General features: G+C 37.2%; 2 protein-coding genes across 3 annotated transcripts in view; one reads left to right on the forward strand and one right to left on the reverse strand.

Moving 5' to 3' along the window:
• MYO6 (myosin VI) overlaps positions 1-7,138 on the forward strand; it is a 108,542-nt gene extending 101,404 nt beyond the window's left edge. For both annotated transcript variants that reach the window (XM_063389499.1, XM_063389500.1), the window contains 2 exons: positions 2,133-2,351; positions 3,764-7,138. In XM_063389499.1, coding sequence (XP_063245569.1) covers positions 2,133-2,351; positions 3,764-3,963 — 419 coding nt within the window. In that variant the 3' untranslated portion in view covers positions 3,964-7,138. The remainder of the gene's footprint in view (positions 1-2,132; positions 2,352-3,763) is intronic.
• The window catches only part of IMPG1 (interphotoreceptor matrix proteoglycan 1), a 62,632-nt gene continuing 50,053 nt past the window's right edge, over positions 6,687-19,265 (reverse strand). The window contains exons 14-20 of the mRNA XM_063391755.1: positions 18,666-19,231; positions 17,685-17,904; positions 14,340-14,550; positions 12,445-12,621; positions 12,242-12,344; positions 11,778-11,861; positions 6,687-9,599 (exon numbers count right to left, since the gene is read on the reverse strand). Coding sequence (XP_063247825.1) covers positions 11,850-11,861; positions 12,242-12,344; positions 12,445-12,621; positions 14,340-14,550; positions 17,685-17,904; positions 18,666-19,231 — 1,289 coding nt within the window. The 3' untranslated portion in view covers positions 6,687-9,599; positions 11,778-11,849. The remainder of the gene's footprint in view (positions 9,600-11,777; positions 11,862-12,241; positions 12,345-12,444; positions 12,622-14,339; positions 14,551-17,684; positions 17,905-18,665; positions 19,232-19,265) is intronic.

The following is a 19,265-nucleotide window of genomic DNA, read 5'->3' on the forward strand; positions in this document are numbered from 1 at the left end:
CATTGCTGAAAAATGTTGAGGTAACAAAACCATAACTTATAAAGGATGAGCACTTTCATGTTTTGTTCAACATGTAATATTTGTTCACAGATTTTGCACCATTTTTGAGCAACTCAAGTAAGTGAGGAGACAGTTGTTTAAGCTAACTTTGAGGAATAGGAACACTTGAGAACTCTTTACTAACCTTGATTGATCGAGTGTTTTGCTACACATGTACACAGAATTCAATTGTAAAAAAACAAATTATAATTTGACAATGTTATTCATCTGATGGTAACTGTACATTACTCTAGTAATTTACAAATGTACTTGTCTTCATGATGTCCTACCCATTTGAAGAGTCATGGGAAGGGAGAGTGAAATAACCTTTTAATGTAAATTATTGGAAGGTATCATCCGCTATTTTTTTTCCACACCCTCATGAAATAACATTCTTGTTCTAACTTTTTTTTTAATTGTCTGAACATGTTGTAGCAAAACTCTGGACTCAGCTTAACGTAACAACTATTTTCCTAGCACACAAACTAACATTCAGGTGATGGTTTTTTCTGAATAAAGAGCCGCAGTTCTATAGTACCAAGTAGAGGCTCCATTGGCTGCTTAGCATTCCTGTTCTCTAGATTTGCCCTTGGATTTAGATATGCTTAGGGGTAGAAATGAGCCTTAGCAATTGCCATTGCAGTGCGAAAGGTATTTGACAATACTAAAGCACTGATCTGCTGGGATAAATGTTCAGGCAATTTGTAGAAAATAGAACTAGTTTTTTATAAGCTCTATCTCCCTGTAAGGTATGTGTTTTATCAGAGTTGATGTATAAAAGTATCATTCGCCTGTTAAAATCTGGGGGGTTTTCTTCCATGTTTATTTTTATGCACACGTAAGAAAAAAAAGGAAATTTGCTATGTATAACACATGGGGTTTTTTTAAGGTTCTGCTCTTCAAGTTTAGAAAAATAATTTTTGCGTGAATCTAAGCCGAAGAAATTTCAAGGTGCAGTTGCTGTCTATATTAGTCCTGTTCATGTTATTAAAAGTAATTGTCATTTTTCCATTATTAAATATTCGCCCAGAAATTACCTTTGTTGCTCAATAGACAAGGCAAAAATGGAATTCACTTTTAAACATTCCTTTTTTCTGAAACATACTTACAGTTAATACTGATTTTCTTCCGTAGAGATGGTAAAGGTTCTTAAACAGTATGGTGGTGTAAACCACTAAAATAAAACCAGTAACAAACTTTTGCAGGGCTGGTTATTAAAAGAAAGGGTCTCGCTTTTAAGAGCATTTACTATTTAAAACTAATTATGATAGTGTATATGTAAGATTAAGAAGGTTGATCATTTGATAAATTAACATAGAGTGTATGTGCTTTACCAAAAATATATATATCTGAAACTTGAAAAATTTTCATGTAACTTTTTCCTTTAGAAGCTCAGTCAGCTGATCTTAATTGTCTGAAATAAAGAATTCTTTGAAAAAAGAAAGCAGCCAGAAATTAGTTCTAATGCCAGATTTTGACATACAGAAATCTAGGCAGAAAATTGTTTGGTTGCAGCTTTGTAATAAGCAGTATTTATTGTCAATATTTCTATTAACAAATTTGTAATTTCTAACAGTATTATACATCCTTTTGTGTTGACTGTCAAACATCAAGTGATGCTTTGTATGTTTGTAACTGAAAATGCTTCTGTGCACTGTGATCTTTTTTTACAGAGAAGTGGACTGAACTAAAGCTAAAATTAACATTCAACATTTAAACAAAAGAAATTTTATATGGGAAATTTTACCTTAAATATTGATTTAAAGCAGAATATGTTATTTTATTTACTTTGTTTTGTTTAAACATGTAGATACAGCAGTTAACACGAGCCTTTTCTGACCAGTGTTTTAGCTGTTGCAATTAACAGAATACACATTATTGAGATGGGAGTACTTTTTAGGTTTGCTGAGACTTCAGATGATCTTGAATTCAGAGAGAATCTCTTGGGTTTTGGAGGGGGTTTTATTTGTTTTCTTGTTTGTTTTGTTGTTTTGTTTGGTTTTTAATGTGCTGATTAATAAAGCAAGTAATATGGCTTTCTTGTTTTCTAATTGGTTTGTTCACTTATTTTGGGGGGATTTTTTGTGTGATAGCACAACAGAACCCCACAGCCCAGCTACCAGGCAGACAACAAGAGATAGAAATCAACAGACAGCAGCGCTACTTCCGCATTCCCTTCATCCGCCCTGCGGACCAGTACAAAGACCCCCAGAACAAGAAGAAGGGTTGGTGGTATGCACACTTTGATGGGCCCTGGATTGCTCGGCAGATGGAGCTTCACCCCGACAAGGCACCCATTCTGCTTGTAGCAGGTTGGTATGGAAAGCAAAATTGCAACTTCAAAAAGGTTCAGGGTTGATAATGAGCTTCAGAAAAAGTGCGTGAGGTTCCAGGTTTCCCCAGTTGTATCCTGTTGGTTCTTTTCTTTTCCCCATCAGCAGTTCTCATCTGGGCAGATTTTGAGGATTCAGGACTGCTGTTGATGGTGGCCAAATGTTTCAGAATATCATTTGGACGTGTAACTGGTCCTACGTTTTACTTGTACACATACTTCAATTTCAAAAGCCATAGACAGAGTGGGAATCCAAATGTAGAAGGTTTTATTATCACAAGTCCTCAGATTATTCATTGAACTGGAGACAGCATGACAGTAAAACATGACAATTTATCTGGGAAAGGTCTACTCATTATTATACTGCTTTTTTAGTTAGCTATAAAGAATTCCAAGCATTTTGTATCAAAACAATTTTTGTATATGTTACATTGTCTTTCCACAGCATGAGGCTAATAGCAAGCTGATGCATTTACCCTATTTATGCTACTTAGTGTGGGAGAATAGCTTTTCAATCTTAAAAATTGAAAATTAATGTTGAAATGGATAGGTAGAGATTTATCTGGTAGTGAAGTGTATTCTCCTTTTCTGGAGGTAATGAGCAGGGGAGAAAACACTGGAGAAATGCTGCTTATGGTTCTGTGTTTTGAGTTTTTGTATTTAACTTAGAGATTGAGGAAAAGGCCATAGCCAATTTGTTTCACTTCAGAATTATGCTTTATTAGCCACAAAAGTTTGTTTTGTGCAAATTATTTTAAGTAGAATTCCTTATACCAACTGTTGCTGTTCAGTGCCAAAGCTCATAGCTAAAAGTAGCACTGCTGTTGTGAGTACCTATTAAAAATAAAATTACAAATTAGTTTGTGAGCTGCACATATCATTTCACTGGATTGCCTATGTTGGTCCCATTTGGTAAACACTGTTTGTTTTGGGTGGTAGGCTGACAGATCAGCTACTTGGTCCAAAGTCTGGAAGTTTTAGTTGCTTTGCTACATTTAACCAAAAGTAAAGCAGTTCACTGTGAAGTGGCCTGAAACTGAAAGTATATGTAATCTAAATGTGGTTGTCATCCTGTAATGGGTTTCAGAAAAATACATCAAGATGATGATCTTTCAGCTTATTTCCTTTATTCTTTTTCGCTCAGTGTTTAAGCACAACTTTGTCAATTGCAGCATCTGATACTGGTTTATTCTCATACTGCTTTAGTGTTCTCTGTGTAACAAAAAAACCAGGAAACTGAAAAGTGACTGTGTCTGAGGAGTTCCTCCTAAGCTCTGAAGTCTAAGCAAACCAGATCTACAGAGAGGAGATGTAATTAACAAGGACCTAATCTTTATTGATGGGACCTTTGAATGATGTAGAAAACGTTTTCTTTTTCCCTTTCCCATTTAGGTAAGGATGATATGGATATGTGTGAGCTTAATCTTGAAGAGACTGGCTTAACCCGAAAGCGAGGCGCTGAAATTTTACCGAGACAGTTTGAAGAAATTTGGGAGCGCTGCGGAGGCATCCAGTATCTCCAGAACGCAATTGCAAGCAGACAGGCTCGCCCCACCTACGCCACGGCGATGCTGCAGAACCTGTTGAAGTAACCGGGCATTCGGCACAGGAGCGTTCAAGACGAGAGCCCCGCCCACCACACAAAGGGAAGAGTTCCTCTGGGCCACAGAGGGCCTAAACGTTCTGTAATCAGAGTAGAGAGGTTTAATATAAAGTGAACAGATTTTATTAATCATGTGGTTTGTTAATTTGTACTTCATGATGTTTAATTTGTGTAGTGAACTTTACTAGGTATGAGGACCCTGAAGAAACTTCAGTCAGTGTAGTTGGATGCATTTTGTTTATATGTTGCATTTTCTTTAACAGTTTCTGTTATAACTCTTAACAATTTTAAGCAATCTGTCTGTATTTGGTACATATTACAAAGAATTGCACTGCAAACACCTTTTTATAAGATTTCTTCTTTAAAGCACAGTAGTTGGCTTCAAGTGGTGGCCTAGTAAAGAGAATATGCTGTTTCTAATAACTGGAATTGTGAGGCCTTAGCTTTGACTTCTGTTATGGAGAAGTTGGAGTATACTTTTATATAATCTGAGACATTTTATGTCCTGATTTGCAAAATGGTTAGTGTCTGTATTTAATGATTTTTGTTTTTCCAGAACCTGATGGGAAATCCTCCTAAACTTGAGACCCATAAACTCCTGTTTAATGCATTCTTTGTCTTGGTTTAAGAGAAACGGTTTTCTGTACATTCCAAGAAAAGCATTCATGTATGTCAAAATAGTGTAGAGGTCCTCAAAGAATGTAGTCCTCTTTAGGGCTTATACCACTTCTCTCGTAGATTATTTTTTTCTCTTTCTCTTTAGTACAAATCTACTTTAGACTTTATTTTTCTGACCACATTTCTATTAGCAATTCTTGGACAGTTTGTTTAACCAGGTAGTGTAATTTCAGTATACTACACAGAATTGTCCAAGCCTTGTATCTGAAGGTATATAAGATTAAGGATAGCATTAAGGGAAATATGTTCAGCTTTTTGCTGGCAGTATAACTGAATATTAAGGCCTGAGCCTCAGAAATCCTCTTCATTTTAACTATAATGAGATATGCAAGGTCTGTACCTTTTGTTAGACTGTGTAAAAAATTGGTCCAGTAATATAATGCATCTTAATACTATGTGCTAATGAGATAGCTACAATTTTTAGTGTACTGGAATATCATAGTGATTTGGATGCTGAGCTGTATATTAATCTCCTCTGTCAAGTTTCATGGCTTGTAACAGTTCCCCTATTAAGCAGTTTGTTTGGGGAGTTTTTGTGGGTGGGAATCATTCATTTAATACAGTTTTAAGACGCATCTCTTGCACTTATGTGAACATTGCCTTAACTTGCTGGCCATTATTTCAACAAATTAAACATGACCATTTGTTATCTCTCTGATAGAAATTCAAAATATAAGTAGCTTGATGTCCAATTACATAGCCCGGTTTAAAAATGAAGTCTTGCACTTTTTAATTGACAGTTTGCTTACAGTATAAAATAATTTCCTCACTCCTTACTCAGCATGAAACCTCTTGGAAGCTTTAGTTTTTAAATGCATAAATATGCTTAATTTTCAAAAGGGGTGGTTCTGTAGCACAGAGAAAGCTCCTTGCTGACCTTAGACTGTGGTTGCGTGCCACAGTCTGCTTGTTGTTACAAATGCACTCCTTATGGGAATAATGTGGAGATATTCAAGTGGTATTTAACCCTTCACACAACCACTGTGACAGAGAATCTGAGCAGACCCACTCTATTTCCTGGTCATGTAAATGAGAAAATTGTTTTCATTATACCCAAATTCTTCACTGAAAAGTCTTTTTTTGGCTGGAAGGTGAAAGGAGAAGTGCATCAGACTTCAGGCTGGAAAGATGTGTGCAAACCCGCACAGTGTTGCATGAGTTTAAAGGTGCAGCTTACGAAATTTAGGTTACTGGTTTAGTGTGTTACTGCATTGGAACCAAAATGTGACAACTTTCACTCCCCAGACACTGGGCACTGCAGGAAGCTGTGCTTGCTCATGCGATCCAAGGAAGAAAAATCACTGGCCTGACCTGTGTTTGCTTCTGGCTGGGTTTAGCTGCTTGATCTAGCACATTCCATCTCAGTGTATAATTCTTTAAAAATCCATGGATCTTATGAGACATAACATAGTAAGCAAAGAACTTCAGCTTGTGTGTGTAGGTATATACACATATATGTGCTTGAATATTTTGTATGTATGTATGTGTGTAAACATACCTGCAGGGAACTTTTAATAAAATTACCTGAATTTTTCCACCCTGTTCTTTAGTTATGTCAGGATTTCCTTGACTGGCACTGGAAAGAAAATTTATTCTTCAGAATGGGGTGTATGAATTTTTTTTTTTACTAAACGACTAACAAATATGAGCTATCATGAAAATAAAATAGAGTGGAAGAGGGTCTGGTGGCTGGACATCTCAAATGAGATGTTCCCACCTCTCAGCATTGCTCCAGAACTATGCCTGAGGGAAGCAGAAGATGCATTCCAGAAATCAGGGTATTCTAGTTTGCACAGTATCAGGCTGCTTTTTTTCCCTGTTTTTTTTCACTCCATACCAAAAGCAGCTTCTCCTCTTAGTTTTACTTATCTTTTTGTGAAACAAAATTAATTTTCAGTTAGTTTCAGATTATTTTATTTTTTTACATGTCTGGCAATATTTAACTGCTTACCAATTGTTTCCATGGTCCCTTGTATTGTGTCAGATAATTATAGTTGGTTGATTTGGAGAGGAAATGTAAAAGGAGGGGAGAAGGTTGATCTTTAGGATGACATGATGCCCTTCTTATCTACAATTATAGAGAAAATTATAATCAGGTTTTTAAAGCACATTGGCTTGGTTCTCTGTGTGTTTCATTAAAAAAAAAAAGAGTAAAATTCTTCCTGGCTGTCAGAGAAGCTGTCCATTATAGTTGAGATCTGCCTAAAATGCTCCACAAAACAAAGGAGAGGAAGAGAATCACCACACTAAGCAACATTCCTGACTAGGTGACCCAGGAATATGCATTTTCTTGAGAATGCTACTCTGAAGATCCTAAGGTCATTCAATACTTGTCTTTTATCCATTGATAAGATTGTGTTTTTCTTTATCTAGTTGAATCCTCTGGGTTTTTCTCAAAAATCTTTATTTTAAGTATTTAAATGACCTCCTAATACTGTACTGAAAATTAAAAATAAAAAATAAACACATTCCATGTTGAAATCTTACTTGTATCTTTTTACTCTTTTGTCTTTGAAGAGTTGAAGCATAAGGGTTAATTAAGTTATGAGAAAGATAAAAATATTCCTTTGCTGGTACCGTCTATTGCTTTTCCTTGAGATACTTTTGGTGCTTAAACCTACTTTGTAAAGCTGTATTATAGTAGAGATTTTGTCTTTCCTTTCTAAAATAAGTGTTCCCCCAGAAAAACATTCTGATGTTAGAAAATTCTGATTTTGTTATCTTAAATCTCATACTTCATTTCTCAATATTTACTGAAACAAGTATAGTTTTACTTTTATTACTTTTTTTTAGCATTTATTGCTATCACTTCCAATATGTCTGTCATTTGCTATGCTGTGTACTCTGCATCCTTTTAATTTTAGATTGTCAGTCAGTGACTGGTGACACCAACTCTGCTGCTGTGAATGTGCTGTGGGGGAAGCTTTATGTTTGGGACAGGAATGTGGTATTGCTTTTGTGGGGTTTTGTTTGTACTCCCCTCAGAGTCTCGGGGAACTTTCTTATCTTAAAGGACCAAATCAGAGTGGTAGTTTTGTACTTTAAAAATTCAAGCAATTCATACTTTATCTAGGAAATTTCATTTTGTTTCAGTTTCCTTATCTCCAGCTGTAACTTTACATCAGTTTTAAAGTAACATGATGAGTTTTAATGTAAGATTAGGTACAACTTCAATTCCCTGTGAAATTTTCAAGTAAATAATTTTATTATGTTTTATTGAAATACAAAAGGTTTACGCCCAGCAAATATATTTGGTAATTAATAGTTGAGAGTGATAAATACAATCATGAATAACCATTATTAAAATACACCTTTTAAAATTACTTATTTTTTAATCTGGCTAATGATAACTAGTATAAGTTGAAAAACACTAAACACATACAAAAATACATTTGTAGTGGAAAAAAATGGAATGCTATCAGCATTCTTGATGCATTCTTAGCTTACATGAGCAATAGTGAAAAGCTAGCATTTGTAGGCAAGGATGACTTCCAGTGCCCCGCAAAAAGTACTTTTAAAGTAATTTTGTTCTGAAGTGTTACTGTATAAAACCACATCTTAGGTTTCTTTGTTATTTTTTCTTTCCTACTTAAATAGAGTAAGTAAAAACACTACTTCAGCTGTAGAAACTCAACCGTGTATTCTTGGTGCGTTGCCTTCATTCGTACGCGGTCACCAGTTCCGGCGGTTTTGCAGGCAGATCCGTGCAGCTGTTTGGAATTCGTAAACAGTTCTTTTGAGCGGACTTGAGAAGGTGAACTGAAGTTCAGTCTGTGCTGTGGGAACTGCACGGTGCGAAGTAAGAATTGTCACTGAAATCAGCTGCTGTCCTGGATACACGAAAGTTCCGCATCTGGATGAGGAGCTGTCATCCAGGATAGTCGTGAACTTTGTAGAAGCTCAGTTTGAGCTGTAAGTATGACTTCTGGTGTGCACCAAACAGCAAACCAGTACCTGAATACAGCACTGGTGGAGAATATAAATAGAGATATAGACTCAAGAAAAAGATACTCAAAACAATGCTGGTACTTGAATCGGGATTGTGGATTCATAGTGCATAAATTAATAAGCCTACAAAATACTTAATGGCCACCTGTTGTCGGCTTGGATTTCTCCTACAAAAGCTAACAGTAACCTCTCAAAATTATTTGTGTGGATACTGAGTCTAAAGTGTAGGTGCTCATGTGCAATTCTAATCTACTCACTACCAGGACAGTGCTTGTGAATATAAATCCCATGTTCTGAAAAGATTAAATTCCACATATTGTACCTCAGCAAAAAGTTGGAAGTCTTAGGATAACCTGATAGTTTCACTGTCATCAGAAGTTAAACAGTTAAGTGAATATATACATATGTAAAAATGATGTGTTTACTAACAGAAAAATAGGAATCTGATGTTCACAGAAACCCTTGAAAAATTAAATCCAGCTTCTGTGTGATTTCCAATGTGAATATTCAGGGAGGGAATAAAGAAGTTCCCAAATGCTTTTACTGTCGCCTTTGGTCAATGACAGCTCTTATTTCCATTCACCATTTGCATCAGTGTATGTAAGGGACGTTAATAAAGGAGTATAGAAATGCACTGAAGTTTCACTGACATTTTTACCAGAATGGTTGTAACATACAATATTGAAAAATGTCACATCTCAGCAAAATCTGTTTCTAGCACTCAGTTCTTAAATAAAACAGTTAAATTGTGTAAGCACCAGAAGCTTAATGCATGCATCGTAATAGTGGGGACTTCCTACCAGGCATTTTAGACATGCTGAAAAGCTGCTTAGCTTGGTCATTTGCTTTCCTTCAGTAAAACTATTTTTTAATGTGCATTGATTTTAGAGCCAAAATACTGTATCTTTAGGAATCCTTCATTTTTTTTTCATACTCATCCTGAAGTCCAATCTTGAATAATGCAGACCTTCTTTCTTGAATATCTATAGGAGAAAATCCCTGAAAAATAAGACATTTGAAAAGTATTGTTGAATTTGAAAATGTACTATTTATCTAATAGCTAATAGGCAAGGTCACACAAAAATCTGTTAAGATAATTGTAGTTCATTGTAAGAATTGAGCTTTGAGAAGAGAAGGCTTCAGGGAGAACTTCAAGTGGCTTTCAGTACCTAAATGGGGCCCAAGAAAGAGGGAGAGAGACTTTTTGCAAGGACAGGGAGTGATAGGATGAGAGGAAATGGCTTTAAACTAAAAGATTTACGTTAGAAGTAAGGAAGAAATTCTTAACTGTGAGGCTTGTGAGGCACTGTAAGAGATTGCCCAGAGAAACTGTGGATGCGCCACCCCTGGATATGTTAAAGGTCGTTAGTTTTTGAAAGACTAATTGGGTAAAACTCCACCCAATCAAAACCCCCTCTGATAAGTAAGTTTTGCAATTATTTTCCATACACTGATTTTATAACTAAACTGGAGACATTTTTCATATTTGGGAAGGATTTGAGGGTTATTTTAGCTTCTACTGGAACTTTGCGCCTATTTTCATAAATGCCTTTATAAATACAGAGCTTTATAAATACAGATATTTACAGAGTAAATATCTACTTACTCTAGATTATACATCCTAGAAAGCTGTCAATGCTGTCATTACATATTGCAAACCAGAATTTAAATACTGAATTCTCAATTTGGCCTATGAGCTGTAGACAGCCACCTCCTCCTGAAAATTCAGTTCAATTGCCATATTTTATTTTATAACATTTAGTCCTGAAGGAGTTTCCTAGATTGTGAAATCAAAGTGCTCCTCTTAGTTTCAGCTAATGAAAGCTATTCTACTTTCATTTTCTTCTACCATTGACTTTTTTCAAATCATTAAAAACATGTTGAATCTAAGGGTGATGTAAACATTCACTGTGAACTTAGGTAACAGTGAAAAATAGCCACCTAATTTTTAAAAATCCATTTCAATTTTGTGGTTGCTGGATTTCTCACTAAATTGATTTATTTAACTAGATCTTGAGAAGAGCTTTGTCAATGTATTTTTGACTATTCAAATATGGTCTAGATGACACAGACCTGGTTTTCTTTCACAGATGTGCCATTTTATTACTTTAATAAAATATTGAATGCTTTTCTAGATAGTAATTTTAAGTAGTTTAGCTATTATGAAAGTTTATTGGTCTACAATTGCCCACAAGCACATTTCTTTTAAGGTGGGTGTAAAATACTAATTGCAAACATCTGTGCTTGTGCTTTTATGAGCAGTGAAGCAAGTTCCTTCTTGAGCTTTTCCAAACTGCTCCTGCCTGCTGCTGCTTTGTCCATCTCTATCTTTGTCCATTGCTGTCTTTGCATTCCAGCCCCCCATTTTCAGCTCAGTCTGGTACTGTGGCCTTAGCACTTGAAGAGACCAGAGCTGGCTATGATGAAAGTCAGTGACAATAAATCTTTCTATATGGTATCTTTGATTGTTCCTTTATTGACATAGCAATAGACATGTAAGGAGCCTGAGGGTCACGTAGTTGGTATCCTGTCTTCTGTAAAGTCCATAATGTCCTGATATTCCCCACAATAACTTTGGGTGCTAATAGCTATAGCAAAACCTTTTTGTTCCTAATTGGGCTGTAATTCAGAAAAATGAAAATGGCAAAGTAAAAGCTTTTTTTCTACCTACCAAGTGGACATACTCCGATACATCAGAAACAGTCTGCCAATTTTAGAGGAATTTTTGACTCAGCTTTTCTCCTTTCTGCCTTCTTTTCCCCCACAAAGATACAAGGGTTTCAAATTACAAAACTTGAAATAATACTTGAGATACAAGCAGTATTCTGCTCAAATTAGAATTTCTCCGTGTCAAACTCTATGTAGCTTAACCAGATTGAGTGATCTGAGATTTTAAGTGATCTAGCACTGCTATTTAAACCGCCCCTTTGGATTGCATTTTGTGTTAATTTGTCATTTCAGGTATTCACATGTTCCAGTGACTGACACGCTAGCACATGGTTATACAAAATAGAACTTTGTTACATAAAAACATTTAAGAAGAAAATTTAGTTGTTATATCAAGCATCAAAAAAAATCTGAGCATTTCTTTGTATGGAATTACTACAAAGAGGCTCCCTAGTAACACTGACAATGGCACACAACAGATTTTAAATGTTCTTGAAAATAGTCACAAACCTTGGTTTTGTCTGGCTGACGCTGGAAACTAAGAATTCCAGAGACTAACTTCTCAGTCTTGGTTTTGTAAACTCATCTGGTGACCTACAAGAGAAAAAACCCAAACACTAATTATTTCTGTAAATGACTAAAAGCACTCAGACAGGATAGACTGCCAGAGCCATGCAAGAGAGCTGTAAGAAAAGCAGTTCTAGAGTCCTGGTATGAAACCTACACTGCAGTAAATGTGGAAAGCAATGAATGCATTAGAATTTTTAGTTCTGAAATTGCCAAGCAAGGGAGCAGCTTCAAGTTTGATTTAGTTGTGGAGTTAATACACGATATTGGTTCTGTTATTTCAGGTGGGGCTGTTGAGGGATGAGAAAGGGATTTCCATGCAGTTTACCTCCAGGCTGAATTGTGTTTTCAAGTTCATGTAATGCTTCGTGATCAAGGATCTCTGAGGAACTGAGACAAGCACTTACACTGCAAGCCGTGTGACACAAGCTAGATAGGGGCTCATCGTGTTCAAAAGCAGGATTAATCCTCACAGCGTTCTCTGAATTGCAGCTGCTGAGAGTAGGACTTCTACAATGCAGAACATTTTTGTTTAGGTAAGATTTTAAATTGCAAAAGAAACCAAAAGGAATATTTTGAAATGTGAAGGAAAAGACTGTGAGCAGCTTACTGCAAATTAGAGTTTCTTTTGCATTTTCTTCTTATCTTAACAATTAAAATGATGAAAATAAAACCAAGGCTTCCTAAGCCAAGAATGAGAGGTTTAAAAGTGAAGGGTTGTGTGGGTTCTGGACCAAACTTTGCACAGCGCTGTCCTTGGTAAAGCTGGTGTCTACGTACAGGGCATCTAAAACAAGGAAAGGAAGAGAAAAAATGTACAGAACTTCAAGAAAAAAAATACTGAGTGTCTTAAACAAAAAGAAAGGAAAATTTACACTGTAATATGAACTCATTATTTCCACTACAAATAATTGTTATATGTCTCCATGAAAATAATGTGATTGATGACAGGGAAAAATAATATTTTTACGTTCATGAGAGTGAGTTTTAAATAAAAAGACACTGATATATTCCTTGCTGACCTACAAATTTTAAGGAAATAATGCATTTTAAATATCTCTGATAAATTTCTAACCCCACAGTAACATTTGTGGTTTAGAACCTTGAAAGTTCAGGTATTTTAAGGTAATGTCTGAACACATCTTTGAAGCCTATATTCTATTTACTGATGATTTCATTCTGGGGAGCAAGGTCTGAAATACGAGTTCTACAACAAATAGCAGGACCCTACTCCTCTTTTAAGACAGGAATGTGAATTTACACAGAACACAAGAGCAAATAGTAGGCTGTAATTTCCTCTCTGATGGTACAAGTCTGCACAAGTTGTCAGTCCAACACTGGTGGGAATTTGTGACTTTGTAATTCACAAAAAGTTTTGTTTATTACTTTTAATACTTTTATGATTCCTCATAATGGTTTGGTTATACCTATGCATCAAGTCAGGGTTTTTCTGAATGGGAAATGGGCTATTTTTCTCAGTGCATCAGTCTTGGAGGAGTAGGTCAGATGCCTTGCTACCTCAGCAGTGTTTTGAAGAGGACCTTTCTAGCTCCCAGGTTGATTTCTAGTACTAAATGCTGCAGCTGCTCTACTGTGACTCTGAAAGTCAGGAATCTGGCAGTAACTGTGGTGAATACAATATCATTTCTGTGATGCCCGTTGAAGCAAATTAATTTTGGTAGTTGGGTTATTACAGTGAATAATTTGAATAATTTGTCCAGTGCTCTTTTTTTTTTTATGTTAATCCTAAGTAAGGTAAAAGATGTATCATTAATCTAGTCAAAGAACTAAGAGAGAACAAAAAAATGCAAGAATTGTAACTTGATTCTTGCTTATGTACCTGGCTGGTAAGCTACTCTGTGCCAGTCTAGTATACAGTTTCACATAATGCTCTGAATTGTCTAGTCTTACAACGAGAAGAAACTTGATACTTTGTAAAAGGGAATTAATATGTTCAAGAACTGTGTAGTTCTCAGTATTGACTTAAGAGAATTCCATTTAAAAATCCTTAAGGAATATATTTGCAGTGAGGAAGAGCTGTTAATCTTCAAGTCTTTCCCAGAAAGACCTGAAAGCAGCTTTTGCCTTCATGTGTCTTATTGGGTGGTCTGGAATCACAGTCTATATGAATAAAGATTTCCCTTTTAATACATTTCTTCGGAAAATGTAATTTCTTAAAATGCTACCATGTAATCAGCAGCAAAAGTGTGAATGTGGTATTTTATTTTTCCAAAATGTGTTTGGAAATCTGAAAGGAATGCATGCATTTGTGTGTGTCATTTCTGCCAATGATGCTGAATTTCCAATAACTTTCTGAAGCATCTTTAAAAATAACTAGATCATAATGTTCTGTGTATACTAACAGGCAGAAATGGATTTATCCATGGTGAGACTATTAATACTCAAAAGGGTATTTGCAGTGTGACTTACAGCATCTGAATGTCGAGGTTTTGGCTTATTAGCATGTTTTATGGGGCTGTTAACAGAATGCATCAATCTGTTTACCTGCAGACAGCTCCTCTTCCTGGCACCAGCTCACACTTCCCACCATTGACACAGAGATGGGGCTCCAGCTCGCACAGGCTCCGGCAGGGCAGCCCATCCTGGCTGGCGTAGCCAGGCTTGCACAGGCAGTCGGCCTCGTTTGTCCACTCGTTCATTACGCACTCGGAAAACTTGTCACATGCCATGAACTTGCAGGGGTCTGCCTGATCAGCTGTAAAGGATGGGGAAATCATTAACTGAAGCATTACCCCAAAGGGCCTTGGCAGGGCTTGTGGCAGCCAGAGAGAACAGCTCATGATTACTGGCCTGCCACTTGGGCACCCTAATAGGAGGATGTCATCCAGCGTGAGAGGACACACAGCCTTCCTCCTGTACAGGACACAGCAAGCGTGCAAATTCATATTGATATCTGCACTGATTTACCCCATCACTGTTGAGCAGGGAGTTTATTTTCATCTCACTGACAAGGATTTTCCACATTTGGATGTTTTTACCCTGTTTTTGCTGTGAGTGCTATCACCGTAATCCTGGATCCTGTGCTACAGCCTTATGAGTGAGGAATATTTTCAACTGTAATGATCTTAAACATGTAATTTAGGACATGACAGAGGAGTGGAATTAGATTATTGAATATTGCACAATACTAATACTTGCAATGTAGAAATACTGTTATATTCCAAAGAAAATGTGCACTTACAGGCTTTGTAGCATTGGGGGGCGTTTTTTGTGTGTTGTGGTGGGTTTTTTCTTTTTTTTTCTTTTTTTTCCTTTTTTTTAAAAAGGTTTTTTTGTTTGTCGTATGTTAACATTGGGAAGGTTTGGTGGTTTGTTTTGTTTTGTTTTTTAAATATTAGTAAGGGACGCCTCTGTGAGATTAAGAGAAAAGGACCCTGCTGATGTTCATGAGAAGGCCCAAATCAGAGACAGCTGTTAAATGTCTGCTTCTCCTTTCCCATTCTCTGCTTCTTACTAGAAATGAATTAAAAATAAAAAAAAAGACCCAGAAAGAGTGATTTTAACTCTTCAACCCAGCTGGTGCTGATGGGGTGATGAGGAGGAGGGCTGCATCCACCTCTTGTCCCTTGGAGCTTGTGTACCATGGGGCAAGAGATGAGAAGCAGACCAGAAGATACAAATCCTGCTCTTGCCAGCAAACAGCCCAAGTAAGATGTATGAATTCAAAAAGGAAAAGGGAAAAAAAAAAAAAAAGGGGGAAAAACTAGGAAAAGAGAGCAGAGAAGGAAATGAGAGCAGATATACAGGTATGAGCTGGACTATGTGGCCCTTTATAATTATGTAGTTTAAAAATAAGATTTGTTCTGGATATTGCAGCTTGTAAGTGGGCTCAGAGTTTTCTTCTGCAGTCACTCATGCCCTGTATACCAGATGCTCAGTAATACTAATTTAAATGAAAAATGAGGATTGCATTTGTTATAGGAGTACTGGAAATCTCACTCTGGGATATGCTTCAGTGGTAGAAATGAATCCATCAGAGCTGTTCACTTATAATCCCTCGATAACTTTATGGCTATTTCCTGTTTCGAATTTTTAAATAGTGGGTTTTAATTTAGCCCCATTTCCCTTTGCTACATGCAGTGTGCATGTTGGTTTGATATGTCATTTGCTCCTGGACTGAGTGTGTGCACATGTAAACTCCAATAACAAGTAGAGCTTGGCTTGAACATTTGACTGGGCTGGGGTTTTGTGATAATATTTCATCTTCCCTAACACATAAGTGCATACTTTGTTATATTTTCTGTTTTCACTTAATTTAGATGAATAAAATATTTTATGCAGGTACTTCTAAAAGTCCTTCTTTATGGTATTATTAATGACCAGTGCAGTCAGCCCTTTGCAGCTGCTGACTCTTGATACAGATTTGGGACTGTCAGTGCTATCCATGTTTCACTTTGGTAGAACATCATTACCACTAGATGGCTCTCAGTTTCACAATAAAGAAGACTCTGCTTTATATGACCTTAGCTTGCTACACAGCTTGGCTTTATTTTTTTGTTTGTTTTCTGAAATGAAAACGCATCAAGCTTTGAAATACCTGTACTGGGGTATACTGGCTTTGTAAACACAATTTCTTGTATTTTGACACTATACTACTGCTTATAAGCCTCAAAAAACCAGCTCTCTCCACAAACTCTTGTAATAAACTTTCTGTTTTCCTCAATTAATGTTGATATACCCCATCAGTAAAACATACTGGATGAAGATTAAAGATTTTAAATTTTTTCTGAATTTGCATTTTAGGATCTTTCTGATCTTAATTTTTATTTAATGAAAATTTATTACTAAAGGAGGGAACATATGGCAGCCCAAAGCTCACTCTATTTAATGAACTAACTTAATACATTATTAATCAAACATCAGTTTATCATGGCAGTATTTGAAGGGTAAAATACTGTGATTTGGTTTACTTTCTTTACCACAAGCTACCTATGTTTTTAGTGGCCACAGAGACATATGTAAAATGAAAACTGGTTAAAAGCTGCCTGCCTGAATTGTAAATGGATTTTTGTTCCAGAATTGTCATAGATCTGTACAAAAAAAGACAGCTTAACCAAAACTCCTAAAGGCATCTGCATACCTTAGCTATTGTTCTTCTTCAGGAAAATGAAATTTAATTCAACTCTGAAATGATTACCAAAGCCTGATAATAGATTCAATTTTATAAAACAGTGTCGTTTTTGAAAACATTAAGCTTTTGACATAAGAATAGTGTCCAGATGTGTAGTTACTGACTTTCTACTGTTCAAAAAAGACTACAAACTTATTTGAAAGATATAAATCCAGAGGGATTCTAGAATTACAAATCTATGGAGTACTACATAAAGTCATGCTCCAATTAGTGAGTATCTGCAGAATCCAATTATTCCTCAATAGTCTCCTTTTGTTTTGAATTCTGTGTCCCTTTTGAAAAGATTTAATGATGCTCCAAACCATGGTTTGCTTACAACATTGCAATAATCATCAGAAGTTGTTTCCATACTCCAGTGCAAGACTTGCATGTCACACCTGCAAACTGCACAGGAGCATTTCTTATACGTGTCTGTCTTCACCCAGCAGTTATTCTAGGGATCACTCTGTTTGTCTCTGAGAAGCAGCTGGTGAACATGCACAGCCCAACAGCTCCACCCAGGTTTCATTACAGCATGAAAATATGTCTGCTGCAGAGAATTTGCAACATCTTTTTTTGTCTTATTACCCTCTATCACTGGGAGGCTATTGCTAACATGGTTATTTCCAAGACAGTCGTACTTCTGAGGCTGTGACAATCTGAAAAAAGGTTGTCTGCTTAGTTTTGATTTTGCACATACATTAGTAACGCAATCTTACCTGGCTCAATATCCAGGGAATAGCTGTCAATCTCCAAATTGAGGTGTTGAGCTGCAGCATCACAGAAATCTTCCAAAACACAGTGTACTGCTTCTGTGATATTGTATGGCACTGTCTTGGCAAATTTCATTTTGCTGTTCACAATCACACTTCCGTTCCTGAAGTTCAGAATTTCCAAATGCTTAAAACCTGTAAGGTTGGACTGAAGGTATGGAAGCAGCTGCAAAACAGAGATTTGCCTTTATTTTAACTTACTGTCAGTGTCTACCTGCTATTAATTTCTCTTATAGTCAATTTTCATTATCAAGTACACAAATAACAGATTTATTTCCCCGTTTAATACAACTGTTAAGCTCCACCAACAAATTAACTTTTCTGTGTAGCAGTATCTTCTGGATTTCTGCTCTTTTCTCAATAATGTATTGAGATGGATGGACAGCAATTTCCCTGTAATGAAATGCATAGCAGCTGGGGAGTTTATTCATCTGGAAGAGAAAAAAATTACCTCACTCAAAAGCCAACTTTAATTATTTTCAAACATTCAATCCAGGCAGGCTAGGGCATAGTGTAATAGTCATGTTACCAAGCTGACCTGTGCCCTAATGTACCAACGAGAAAATCCATATCTAATCATAGTCTATGCTGTGATGTATTTTTAAAAGCCTATTTTTAAAAGCAGCAAGCAGACACAAGCCTTAGATATAATCAGCACTGCTATACTGTTGACATGGATCTAAGAAAAAGCCAAATAAATTACATGCTAGCCATATAGCTGGGTTCTCTCAATCAAGTAAAATCTTTCATCACTGGCTTCATAAACTTTGTCTAAGAGCATCCCAGGCTTACGGATCCTTTAAAATACAGCTTAGCAGATTGAACTGTAGTAGGGTTCAGTATTGTTTAAAATACTGTGCACTTCAGTGTGTTCCTTTAAACCGCACCCAGCCACCACACGTGTTGTTCGAGTCGATTTTCACCCACCAGCTGCATGAACTGTTGTTCCAGTGCCTTGTACTCGGTGGAGCTCCTGTTGAAGAGGTCATCCGAGAAGTGCATGTTGGTTACCCTCAGGCTGAAGAAGACCACGAGCTCCTTGCCCCTGGCGGCGGTGGTCATGGAGCTGGTGGTCACGTACTTGAGCACGGGCGCCGCCGTGGTTCCCGCGGGCTCCGTGGCCAGCCCTGCGCTGTCCCCGCTGCCCGGCTCCCCTTCCTCCAGCGCCGCCGTGCTCACGGCGCCCGCCTGGTCCAGCTCGGCGGCGATGTCCTGCACGCCCAGCCCGGTGCCATCGGCAGGAGCGCCCTCGGGCGCCGGCGCTGGGGAGTGCGGCACCTCAAGGGACTGCTCGATGATCTCCGAGGGGCTGTAGGACGGGCTGGTGGCCGCAGGCAGCGGCGCCACTGGTGGCAGCGCGTCTGTGATAACAGCGCCAGGCTGCGCCGTGGAGACAGCGCCGGGACCGGTGAAGAAAGGCAACCCTTCGAAAGGGCTGGCTGTGACAAAAATGTCATCGCCCGACGATTCTAGTTCTTCCATGATCTTAACTGCTGCGGGAAAACAGGATAAAACCAAATTAGCTAT

Source organism: Prinia subflava, chromosome 2, assembly GCF_021018805.1.
Source record: "Prinia subflava isolate CZ2003 ecotype Zambia chromosome 2, Cam_Psub_1.2, whole genome shotgun sequence".
NCBI classification, from domain to species: Eukaryota; Metazoa; Chordata; class Aves; order Passeriformes; family Cisticolidae; genus Prinia; species Prinia subflava.